The sequence below is a fragment of the Phaethon lepturus genome, unplaced genomic scaffold (assembly GCF_000687285.1).
Source record: "Phaethon lepturus isolate BGI_N335 unplaced genomic scaffold, ASM68728v1 scaffold12512, whole genome shotgun sequence".
NCBI lineage: Eukaryota > Metazoa > Chordata > Aves > Phaethontiformes > Phaethontidae > Phaethon > Phaethon lepturus.
In genome coordinates this window covers 12,279-23,686 of record NW_010526014.1, presented here as the reverse complement: position 1 = coordinate 23,686, position 11,408 = coordinate 12,279, and the positions used below count along the sequence as shown (strand labels likewise).

The 11,408-nt window shown below is 40.4% G+C and overlaps 1 protein-coding gene across 1 annotated transcript in view; it reads left to right on the top strand.

The window, feature by feature from the left end:
- Positions 1 to 10,299, top strand: part of KIF25 (kinesin family member 25) — a gene marked incomplete at its 5' end in the record, with an annotated part of 41,889 nt that extends 31,590 nt beyond the window's left edge. The window contains 4 exons of the mRNA XM_010282947.1: positions 3,272 to 3,423; positions 5,930 to 6,124; positions 8,744 to 8,899; positions 10,142 to 10,299. Of these exons, the coding sequence (XP_010281249.1) occupies positions 3,272 to 3,423; positions 5,930 to 6,124; positions 8,744 to 8,899; positions 10,142 to 10,299 (661 nt within the window). The remainder of the gene's footprint in view (positions 1 to 3,271; positions 3,424 to 5,929; positions 6,125 to 8,743; positions 8,900 to 10,141) is intronic.
- Between the last annotated feature and the right edge of the window lie 1,109 nt (positions 10,300 to 11,408).

Genomic DNA, 11,408 nt, shown 5'->3' with positions numbered 1-11,408 from the left:
CCTATTGAAATGTTTAGCACAGTATCATAGTGTTTTACGTTTCTGGGGGAAACATGATGTTTTTCTTCATTTCTCTATAATAATGCTTGTCATGGTCTAATCTCTACTTTTCCAGGAGGAATTAGAAGTCAGATATGAAAAGCATCCCTCCATCACCCGCCCCCGCCGCCAATTAAAATAAAACACACCCTCAGTGGAAATAATTGAAGGCAGTATTTTTGTCTTGTGGGACTTAAGTCTCATAAGCAGACTAGTAGTTGTTTGTTTATGTGGGTTTATGCTATTGCCAGAAAGCCTTGATAAAAATACAAGAATGTACTGGAGGATTTGCACAAAAATACTTTTATTCTATCTACTTATATGCATTTATTGACTTGTAATTTCTAGCCATTGAACTGCTCATAGGAAAATGGGACCCCAGAAAAATTGTGGCTTTCTTCCCCATGGGGGCTATAGAACTCTCCTTTCTTTCTATGAAATAGTAATCACTGCAATATTCTAGGAAGGATTAACATTTGTATCTGAGGTATGCCTGCTCTTCAGCCTTGAGGTTAAATATGATTTCCAGAGAAATGCTGCATCCTTGATTGCACTCTGCATGCTCCATAAGACCAATGAATTAAAAATGACTGGAGCTTGAAGTGATGAATCCTTTTGCCCTCTCTGTCTGTATTATTCTGACTGGTGGGCTTCTCTCAGTCTCTGTTCTTGGATTTTCACCTACTCTACTCCCAACTTTTAGCATCTGGTTAAGGCTCTGCTTTCAAGGGAATGAAAAACTCCTTCAGCAGAGGTTGGGAGCAGATCCTAACCTGTGTGTGTTGAATCTTTCTTGAAGGAGCTAAGCTTTTTCCTTTGACTTTTCCATCTCTTTTCCTAGGCTTTGGGGAAGGGCGAGGTGAGATGTAGCTGGACTTTTGCCATAGAGACAAGAACTAGAAACTGCAATAGGTTTAATTTGTCCTTTTAGTTAATAAAATGGCTGCTCTGTTTATTTCTGTGAAGTTTAACTTATGGTAAAGGAACCTGGCACCTTGAACTAAGCACCTCTTAAAATCCACTTATCTCAATCGATTGATAGATACTCAATTCTAATACAAATCCATATTCTTACTTGTATTTGTATCTCAATTACAATGCAAGCAGCAAAAAAAGTCCAATTCATACATAGGTTATATTAATTACACAGAAATGTTAGTAAGAAAAAGCAAACCCAAACAAATAAAGGGAACCATTGAATGAGGCCACCCAGCTGCCCAAAATCTAAAGTAAACAGCTGGTGCTTTGAATAAAAACACATCCTCATTTGTGATAATATTTCATCTAGAATATATTGGCCTGCTGGGTCTCATTGGCTTCTCCATATATCCATTAAAATACAGTAGTCTCTTTCCTGCTAACATGTACATCTTACTGAATCACAGAAACCTCAGTCTCTTTCTTCCTTTATGGCTTGGTTGACTTTGGAGAACGTTCAGCATCAGATTTTTAACCTAACCACAACAGGGCTTCTCTTTATAGAATGTGGTCCTGGAACGTGCGGTACATACAGTGTGATAAAGTCGTAGAGATTATACTAAAAAATGATTACTGTCAGTCCTGCTGAGAAGCTACTGTGCCAAACTTGCAGCACTGGGCTGGGGATGCTTTTTACCTCCAAAGTCAACTGCAGTTTCCTAGTAGGTGACCAGCACTGACAGCATACCCTGAGGCCTATCTTCTTCTGCAAACTCTAGCTAGAGGACAGCAGCTTATAGCACTGACCCCTCGCTCAGTGCACAGCAGCAGCTTGCAGCAGCCACTTGCCTGCTGCTACATCCTAGCGAAGGCTGCTTACCTCTCAGGCCATCCAGTCCTGGCTGACTAGCTGTTGAAAGATGCAGTTGAAAACTCAGGAAAGCAAGATCTGACTCCTTGGACTTGAGGCAATAGCTCACCCCAGTGCGAGGCTCTGTGTTCTCTGACACTAGGAACTGCTTCCCTGCTGGTCAAACAACCAGGGAGACATTACCAGTGGATGCAGAGAGGCAGAGATATTACAGGAGAGGCCAGCATGTGCGGCTCAGGATTGACCAACAAAGTCTGTAGTCATAATTGAGCTCCTGCATCCCCAGTTACACAGGGAACTGCTTTAGGTGGCTGCTTCTCTTAAGTGTCTGTAAGCATGGTGTGGCTAAGTGTTTTTCTGTTCTTCAGATGCCCTTGCTTTATTTTCAGAGGAAATTGTTTTAGTTGGGTATAGCTCTTTTGTCTCTAGACTCTTCAAGTATGGCTCTTCTTAGCATAAAACAAATTTATGCCCAGTGTGACTTTCACTGAAATCGGCCAAATCTAAGCCATGAAGTCCTTGCCTTTTATCACATGCTTGGTTTTGCTGACTGCAGTGATGTGGAACCAAGCCTCTAGCCTGTCAGGAGTGTTATTAACAGTTCTGGTGTTACAGGGCATTCAGTAACCAGGCTGTGATAATGTAGTCATAACAACTTACATCCATATCTAGAAACCAATGTCTAGGTGATGTAGCTTGAGTGATCAGTGAAGAAGGCAATGCAGTGAAAGGAAAGGGTAGGCAGTCTTACCTGATTTATTTTAAATACCGGAAACCTGGGGGAAATCGTAGTGGGTTTTTTCTTTACTTAATCAGTTTATTTCACTCTCTGTGTTAGGTTTTTGTCCTTTGATTGGTCATATTTCCTTTAACTGGAAAAGAAAACAGATGTAGGAGATAAAATGGTCTACAGAAACTTATGCTTGTCTGTTCTGACATTGTGTGGGAGTTCCTGCTCATTGAACAGTAGAACTGAACTTTTTTCCACAGGCCCAGAGAAATTTTTTTTTTTTTTTCCCCTAAATCTGTCCCTCCCAAGGAACAGGAGCTACCTAAACATAAACTGGACAACTCCACTTCTGTAAGGCCAGAGATTCCAAGAAAGTCTAAATCTGTGTCTTTTCTTCCAAAGTGTGGAGGTGTAGAAATCTCAGTCACTTCTCAAGCTGACCTACAGTACCTATAGACCTGCAAGGCTGGGCAGGCCACTTCTTCAGCACTTTCAGTACTACATCACAGGTCTTGTCTTGAAATTTTATCTTGGACTTTATACCACCTGAAAAAGTCTGTATACAGTTGTTTGGGCAGCTCAAAACTGAGATTACTGTAAGCTAGAAAAGCAGGGAAGTAGAAATGCTCAGATTCACACCTAAGTTGTCAGCTTTCTCCTGTGATTTTTACTGTGAGTCAGTTAAATCTTCTGCTTGTTTCTTTACCTCCTAGGACTGTTGAAAATGCATGTGAATTTTTGCACTTAGTCAACAAAGGCATACAGCTCAGAGTCAGGCACCCAACACTGGTGCATGCTCATTCCTCTCGTTCTCATCTGGTAGTTACATTGACCATAACCGCAATCGTCTCTGGAGATAACTCTGGTAAGTAGGATGTTACTACAATAAATCTAGAGCCAGCTGTTTTTTGAAAAACAGTCTGTGGACTGAGAGGTTTTCATATTGCTTTTTCCTCCTTTTTCTCAACGTTTAATACATTCCCTTGGTTCTTTTCCATTGTTTAACTTCTGTGTACCTTCTTAAATAACAGACCAGTTTGATGTCTGAATGCTATTGAAACTTCCACTTTCATAAAAACTTTTCACTGTTCTTTACATGTCTTGACTTACACAGTTCTTGAAGTTTTATAGCGTGAAACAACTAATGAAATAAATTTTATCAGTAAGTCATAAGATAGATATACAAAGTGATTTAACTACTGTATTTGAGTGACATATCAAATAATTATTCAAGCTAAGTTTGTGGTAAAGCTAACCATGCATTTTAGGAATTATCATATGCTTTTGGGTAAGAAAGAGTTATTTTTTATACCCGTTGCCTTGCAAAAACATCTATTAAATTCAGAGTCTCTTGAATTGTTTATAATAGGCCACTGTAGGAACAGACAATATAGTTGTCTTATTTACTATGGCAAGACCTGCATTTCTACTTTTCATTACCACACCAAGACTTACCAGTTTATTGCTTTAGGAATAACTTTGGCTTTTGGGGGTTAACTTTGTTTTCTTTTACTCATGTTGTAATTAGGCTCTCTGCTTCCAGTGCTGTGGTCCATCTCCTCTGTACTCTGCAACAACAATATGGTTTTAGAAAGTGGAAAATATCTAACTTTTTTTCTCCTTAGATTGCTATCAGAAATTAAACCGACAATATTAGCAAAACAGAACAAACAGTGCCCTCACTTACCTATGGGCCTTGCCAAAAGATACAGTTACTTCACAAGTTGCAGCTCCAGTGTTGCAGATGTTAGTTCTAGCCGGTTCCAGATTCTAGTCTATCAGACAGATGTTACTTTTCAAAACACAGCGTTTGCACCATTAGAGCACCGGCCATCTTGTCTAGTCCAGACTTCCCTTTGCCATTTTGAATTGCAGACGCTCTACTACGCCATGTTATCTGGCAGCAAAGCTCCTTAGAAATGTCTAACTCGCGTTGAATGCAGACTCAGGCTTTCAGCTCAACAGCGCGTGGATGAAGATGTGCAATACCGGGGGGTAGAGCTGCACTGCAAATGGGACCTCGCTATAGCAGTGTGATAGCGCGTTCAGTCTTGTTTAAAAGGAGAAATTCACAATTTAAAAGCTAGGTGCAATTGTCAAATATCCCAGCACTGGAGATCTAACTTACTAAATAAAAAGTTGTAAAGTCTGCAATGACTTCTGCATCTAAAGCCAGGGTTCACAAGCAAGCACTTTTTCAGGTTTGATGAAGGTCTTTTTGCATTTTGTTTCAGTAAAATCTATTGTTTGAGGAGAGCAGTTTCTTAATTTCCTTGTCTCAAACTGAAGAGGAGTGAGAACAATTTATTTTTGCACTGTATGGCCTGAAGCCATTTATTCTGTGTAAACCAATACAGCTGCTCTGTCTATGCTGTGAACAGCTAGCTCAGGTTTTAGCAATAGCCTAGCTGGAGAGGTACAGAGCTCTGCAACCTAGTTCAGTCTGTTCCTTACTCAAATTTTGCAGCTGGGAACTTTGTACTATTGCAACAAGACTCTTTAAGTCCCTGAGAGAGTCTACTGTCTCTATTACCTGTGGCAGAGTGCGCATCTTTTATTCTTTTATGTCCTTCAGAGAGTGAGAGATGGATGAAAACCAAAACACTGAAGAAAAAAAAACAAAACTGCTTTGGGAAAGCCCATTTGCATATACTTCTGCTAAACTAATGTCAAAGCAGCTTTCCCAGAGAATCTGTCTTCCTCTTCCTTCCCAGCAGAGTGAAAGCCAGATGCTGCTGCTGAGGAAGAGGAAGGACATGAAGCAGTCTAGTGCAGCTACAGAACTACCAGGAGTAGTAGGTAACCAACCTGAACAAGTGGGAGTAATGCTGTTGAGGCTAATAGCTCGTCATGTGGAGATGCAGAAGTGGCACATGAGGATTGAAGGAAGTCTAGAGGGAACAGCAGCAAAGGACAAAGAGGCAGGATGAACTTTTTTTTTGCCAGAGCACCATCAGGTGGTATTTGAAAAACATAGAAACGGACTTCAGAGCTTACTGCTCCCAAACATTCAAAATCTGACTTTGGTTGTAGTCAGCCTGAAACATGAAAAAATGCCCTTTAAAGTCCTTACTGGACTCCTTTTTCTTGTTTTCCATATCCACCGTAAACAACAGGGATAATAGATACAACAGAACCTACATCCAAGTCTTGTTACCAGCTGGCATGATCAGTTTGATGAACAAAATCTTAAATAAGATAGAAAAAGTCATTCAGCCTGCCCATACCATTGATTCTGACTTGTACATTGCTTCTGTTAGAATAGCCTAAAACAAAAATATTTTACTTCCCCTATTGATTCTCCATTTTTCCCCACCTCAATTTCCAGTATCAGTGAGAAGCTCCCCATGTTTGTTTTTTCCATTAACCAGGTGCTTCATGGGAAGATGAACAAACCAGAGGTTTGTTAAAAGAGGTTTCCTGCACCTTTCCACAAAAAATGAGAGACAATAAATCCACCTCTTCTTCTGGAGCATCTTCACCAGCACAGCTTGAAGCTACTGAGAAACTGAAGCAAGTCAAAACTAGATTGCAGCTAGTGGATCTGGCTGGTAGCGAGTGTGTCGGTAAGCGAACATGTCTGTTTATGGGCATAGATCCTCCCAGATGCAGGTTACAATAGTTGCCTTTACCTCTTTATGTAAGGATATGTGCTACTCTGCTTTCACATAGGGGGTGGCTTAAACCCACAGATCCTGACATAGACATAATTTGCAGGCCTTATTGTTCCAATTTTACACTGGTACAGTTTGACAGAAAATCTGACTGCATAAGCCTAAAATAAGCCCATGGCAGTTACCCGTATCATAGGTACATTATTTGTTCAGACTGGTTTTATTAGGCCTGTTTTTCTACTCTGAATATTAGCATGTCTTTTCTTTGTACAGAAATGTTTAAAGTGCATAAATTATTTAAATATTACAAATATCTGTAATAATTGACATCACCATGTGTGGGTTTTTCTGCCTTATTATGGAAAAAGTCTTGGAGGAAGTTAGTATTATCTTTTCAACACTGTTTTCATTGTTTCTTCAAAGCATTTTCCTCCTCCCCCTCTTCTATGCACACAGTAATTTCAAAAACTCGATTATTTCCTAAAGGACAAGCTTTCTTACCAAGAAAAGCCATACAGCCAAATATACCATTCCAGAAATAATGTTTTGAAAACTGAACCAGTATTATGAAAGAGTATTTTACTGCCAAGAATTCTTGCTGTTGCTCACTGTTAAACTTTTGTTCTACAGAGAAATATAATCTAATACATTATTTTCCTTCATTTGCTCTAAGTGCTGGAAACTGTTTGGTAAACATGTAATTGAACAACAGTGTATGTGTTAGTTCCCCCAGTTCAACCAGGACAAACACTTACTTGGTTTGGGGCTTGGTGGGCCAGATCCTCCAGTGAAGCCCAGAAGAACCGTGCTCCCTTACATCAGTGTTAGATGCGGCCCTGCACATACAGCTGACTAACCTATGTGATCAGCTACGCTGGTGATTTGAAGATGTTGGACTGACTTACTTACTCTGATAAAAGTGAGGGCAGCTGTTAACTCGTAATTATTTTAAAATGTGGACAAATCTAAGTGAGTAGCAGGCATCTCTCACACTTTAAGTTGTACATCAGCACCCTGCCCTGTTAGCTCCACAGCCGTCCTGCATCATTTACCACATTCACTAAGTGGTCCCTTTTTACCGAACTAGGTTTCAGTTTGCAAACTCAGCCAAATGCATTGTGGAAGTTCATCTGACCAAATGCAGATAACCAGTAGTTTAAACAGGTACCCCCTCACCTATTTGCAGTTTTCTTCTCCATTGTTGCAGGAGTACACCTTTGCTGACTACAAAAGTAGCCTGGGGATGGCAGTAGACACAGACCTCAGTAAAGTTACATATAGTTACGTCATAAAGTTACATAAGATACATCTTATCTCAGATTATTGATACCATGTGGCAGGGTCTTTCCAACTGTTCTGCTCTGCGCCTCTCTGCAAAGAGACTACCATTCCAGCCTCACCCTCACCAACAGTTACATTTCTGCAGCCCTCACTGTCCAGACTTCTAGGTTTTTTTTCCTGTTACTGTGCCTTTTCACACTTGCCTCTGGAACACCTCTCTCATTCTCCTCACTGGGAAAATACTGGCCTAAAGGGAAAACAAGATCCCTAGCCTGTATCTGTACAGCATCTATTCGTACAGCCTCTTTGTCTTTCTAGAGGTGGGACAAAAGGCACTTGTGGAAACTGTTAGCCCCTTCTGACCCTCTCACTACCATTAGCTCTGCCTAGCATGGATTGTGTGCTCTGGGTAATGAGAACTGATGGCAGATACTTCTGTAGCTTTTCCACTAACCTGAAGAAAGGTAGAGTTTTAATAATGTGATGCTAAATGGTAATAGGAAGTTTCTCTGTCCCAAATGCCAGAGGTAAGGACAGGAGGAATTAATTCTCTTAACTGCACACTAATCCAGACTGATCACAGACTTGAGCTTGCAGCAACTCATGAAATTGGTGCAATTTGATTTGTAGACCAAACCTTTCCAGTGTTGCTCAAGGGCAGCATAGCTACATACTGCAATGCTGGGTGGATGGTAGAAGGGCATCATTTTCCTGTATCAATTTCCTTACAGCAAATCATACCACAAAGAACAGCACCTTACCGGCTTTGGTGAGCATAAACCCCTTACACTTAGGGGTGCTGCACAGTTTTGTTTCTGCAGCTTATGCCATCAGTGTCACTCCTGTTCTTCCTAAGGGATACAGACAGGGCAGTTAACTATTATAAAAAAAACAGGCTTCTCTCTGGAGACACTGTGAACTGATGTTTTCGAGAGCAGCATTGTCTTGTCTGATCTTATGGTATTCCTACTTTCTCAGTTCCGTAATACATACAGAGCTGAGATGCATTGTACAGCTGAAGAGATCAACTTTAACACAAGATACTCCAGACTATCTGCAGGCACTGAACCTTCTTTAACCTTCTTTCAAAGAGTACTGAACAACATATTGGCAGTCTAGCATAAACAATCACTATGCCTTGCCCTTGCGGGAGGACTGGAAGCCACGGTTCAGAATTTGTGTTAAAAATGCCGCGTCAAAAGTAGATTATAGAGCAACAGAGTTTTTCACAATTACAGTTGGAACCAGCTTTGCTTAGTCTTACCATTGCCTTTTTCTACACTGCACCAGGTATGTCTGGAGTGACAGGTGCAGCGCTGAGAGAGACATCATTTATTAACCGCAGCTTGTCTGCCCTAGCAGACGTTCTTGGAGCAATAGCAGAACAGCGATCTCATGTACCATATCGAAACAGCAAACTAACGCATCTGCTTCAGGACTCTGTAGGTGAGGGATTATTCTGACGTTTAACAGTATAGATTTGTTTTCCCAGTCTTTCTCCTCCTCTGCTGTGTAAAGCTAGAGGATGATCTTGTACTCCTTCCCTAGATGTGGGCCTCTATTCGAAGACTCTGGGTTTGGAGCAGCATGAGTACACAGTGAGAGTTCTGAACTGCTCCTGAATTTGGCTAAATCTTGTTGTTTCCAAGGTTCAGTTTAGGAACACACTTGGAATAATCACAACATCTCTAATCGGATTGCATAAAGGGTAAAAATTACATTTCACTGGTGTTTCATATCAGGTACAGTTTAGAAGTTAAGTTTCAATCTTTATTACTATAAAGTGCAGTCACATATTTGCACATTCCTTAACATTGTGCCCTGTAGCAGTAAGACAAAGGAGGGAGACAAAACATATGCACAGTACTGTGCTACAACTCCTTTTTGTGTTTGGTTCACCTGCTCTTTTCTAGCTCCTCATCTATGCAGGAATAGTTTTACAGCAAGTGTAATTCCTCCAGTAATGTCAGATTTGTGTCCATCCATATAGTATATTAGTCCCTTTTTCTTCAACCAGAAAGCATCAGCCCTTTTAGTCTCCAGTTCAAGGCACTGACAGTGACTGAGGTAACAGTTCTTCAGAGCTTCTGAAAGACTATTAGTTTTTGCTTGAACTTTGAATTTCACCTAGAGCTGGACTCCCCACTTTGAAAAGAAAGAGAAAGCCAAAGAAGTGAGTTTAGGAGCTATGTTGTATGGGCACCGAGCCTGGTTTTAACCATGCACAGTGTATGACTTGAGTGACACTATCTAGGTGAAATGTTAAAAGTGGCAATTTCACAAAACAAACACAACAGTGTTTGTTTAATCATTCTCTGTGAACTTCTAGTTAAGTCTAAAGCCATTTTGCCATTAGCCTACATTTACAAACATTTGACAAAGCTTAATGAAGTGCCCAGACCCATAACATACATGCAGACTAACTGATGAAGCTATAAGGGGGGAAAAAAAATCTACAATACAAATAGTGAAACATTTATTCTACTGGGGCAAATATCATACTATTAGATATAGAATTCCCTTAAAGGAGCTGTCTGTTTTCAACAGCCGCCTTCATGTACAGTCTTCTGCTTCATAAAAGCAATGGTAAGCTATGCTCATTGTTGTGCAGATCAATACAGTACCAGTGTATAACTTACTGAAAATAATGAGGCAAATAAGTATGTTCTATCTTTTTCCTGCTTTTAGGAGGTGATGCTAAACTGTTGGTGATGCTGTGCATCTCTCCTGACCAGAAGTACTTAACAGAATCAATGCAGTCTCTGGGATTTGGAACTCGTGCTCGGCAAGTTCAGAGAGGACAAGTAAAGAAAAAAAATTTCCCAGGGCAGAGTAAAGCAAAATAAAACCTAAGACTCCTGTGGATTAAAGTATTATTAATGAGTTCCTCAGACTGAAATGTATATTGTTGTCCTAAAGCCATTCTTTTAAATATCAACTGCCAGATAAAATACACAATCTTCAACATGGCATTAGTTAGCCATAAACCTGTGATCATGTTCTTGCTCCAAACATAATAGCAAGTATTGACAACAGCTATCAACCATGGTGGAATGACATAGAAATAAATGAGGTTTTTTTAGGAAAGCTACTTCAAGACATGGTTTTGGTGATGTGTTTCCTTTGAGCAAGCAGAACTAAGTTAACAGAGCCCTGATTTAGAATGGCTCACTTCTGAAAGGCAAAGGGTACATGCTGTTTTCTCAGTAGAAGAAGGAGTCTAAATATCATTCCAGTGCTTCAGAGCAGCAAGTGAAATACTTCCCCTCAGCTTGGATTAAAGTGAGACACATCATTGTGGCTTGCTCTTCTGTCTAGCACAGATGGGGTCATTCCTAATGCACTATCAACAGGTAGGAGTGTAGAGGAACCCATCAGCTGTATTGAATGGAGTCCTGTTCTCTGCTTTTAGGTAGGAAATAATGGCACTGGTGAGATGGAGAAGAAGGAATAAGGCTGCATCTGTTATCCCTCTGGAATGTAGCTTAGGAAGTAAATGAGGGATTATACAACCTTTTGAAAACACACTCAAGTTAAATGGTTGGAGCAAATCCAACTCTGCTGAGTTCGCTAACACTACAGCTTTGCCCATTTTGTTTGGTTTTTTTCCTCCTCCATGGATGCTGAAAGGCCCTGAACTACACATCCTAATAGCTAATAGGACCTAACTTGTACAACTGTTTTAGTAGTAGTCTGGCCTGTTGTTTCACTTGTATTTCTGAAGCAAGTAAGTTAACCGCATCACAAACTTGAAGATGTGCCTGCGCATTAAGAAAGGGTAACTACATGCTTCCCATCCATCACATGAATAAAACAACAAAAACCCAGCTTATGATATGATGCTTGTCAACTTCAAGAGGCTTTCACTCTCCTACACCAATGCTGAGACAACATCATGCAGGGTTTGTGAATGAAGTTACACTGGGAGAAGTTTCAAGGAAATTTAAGCAATGTT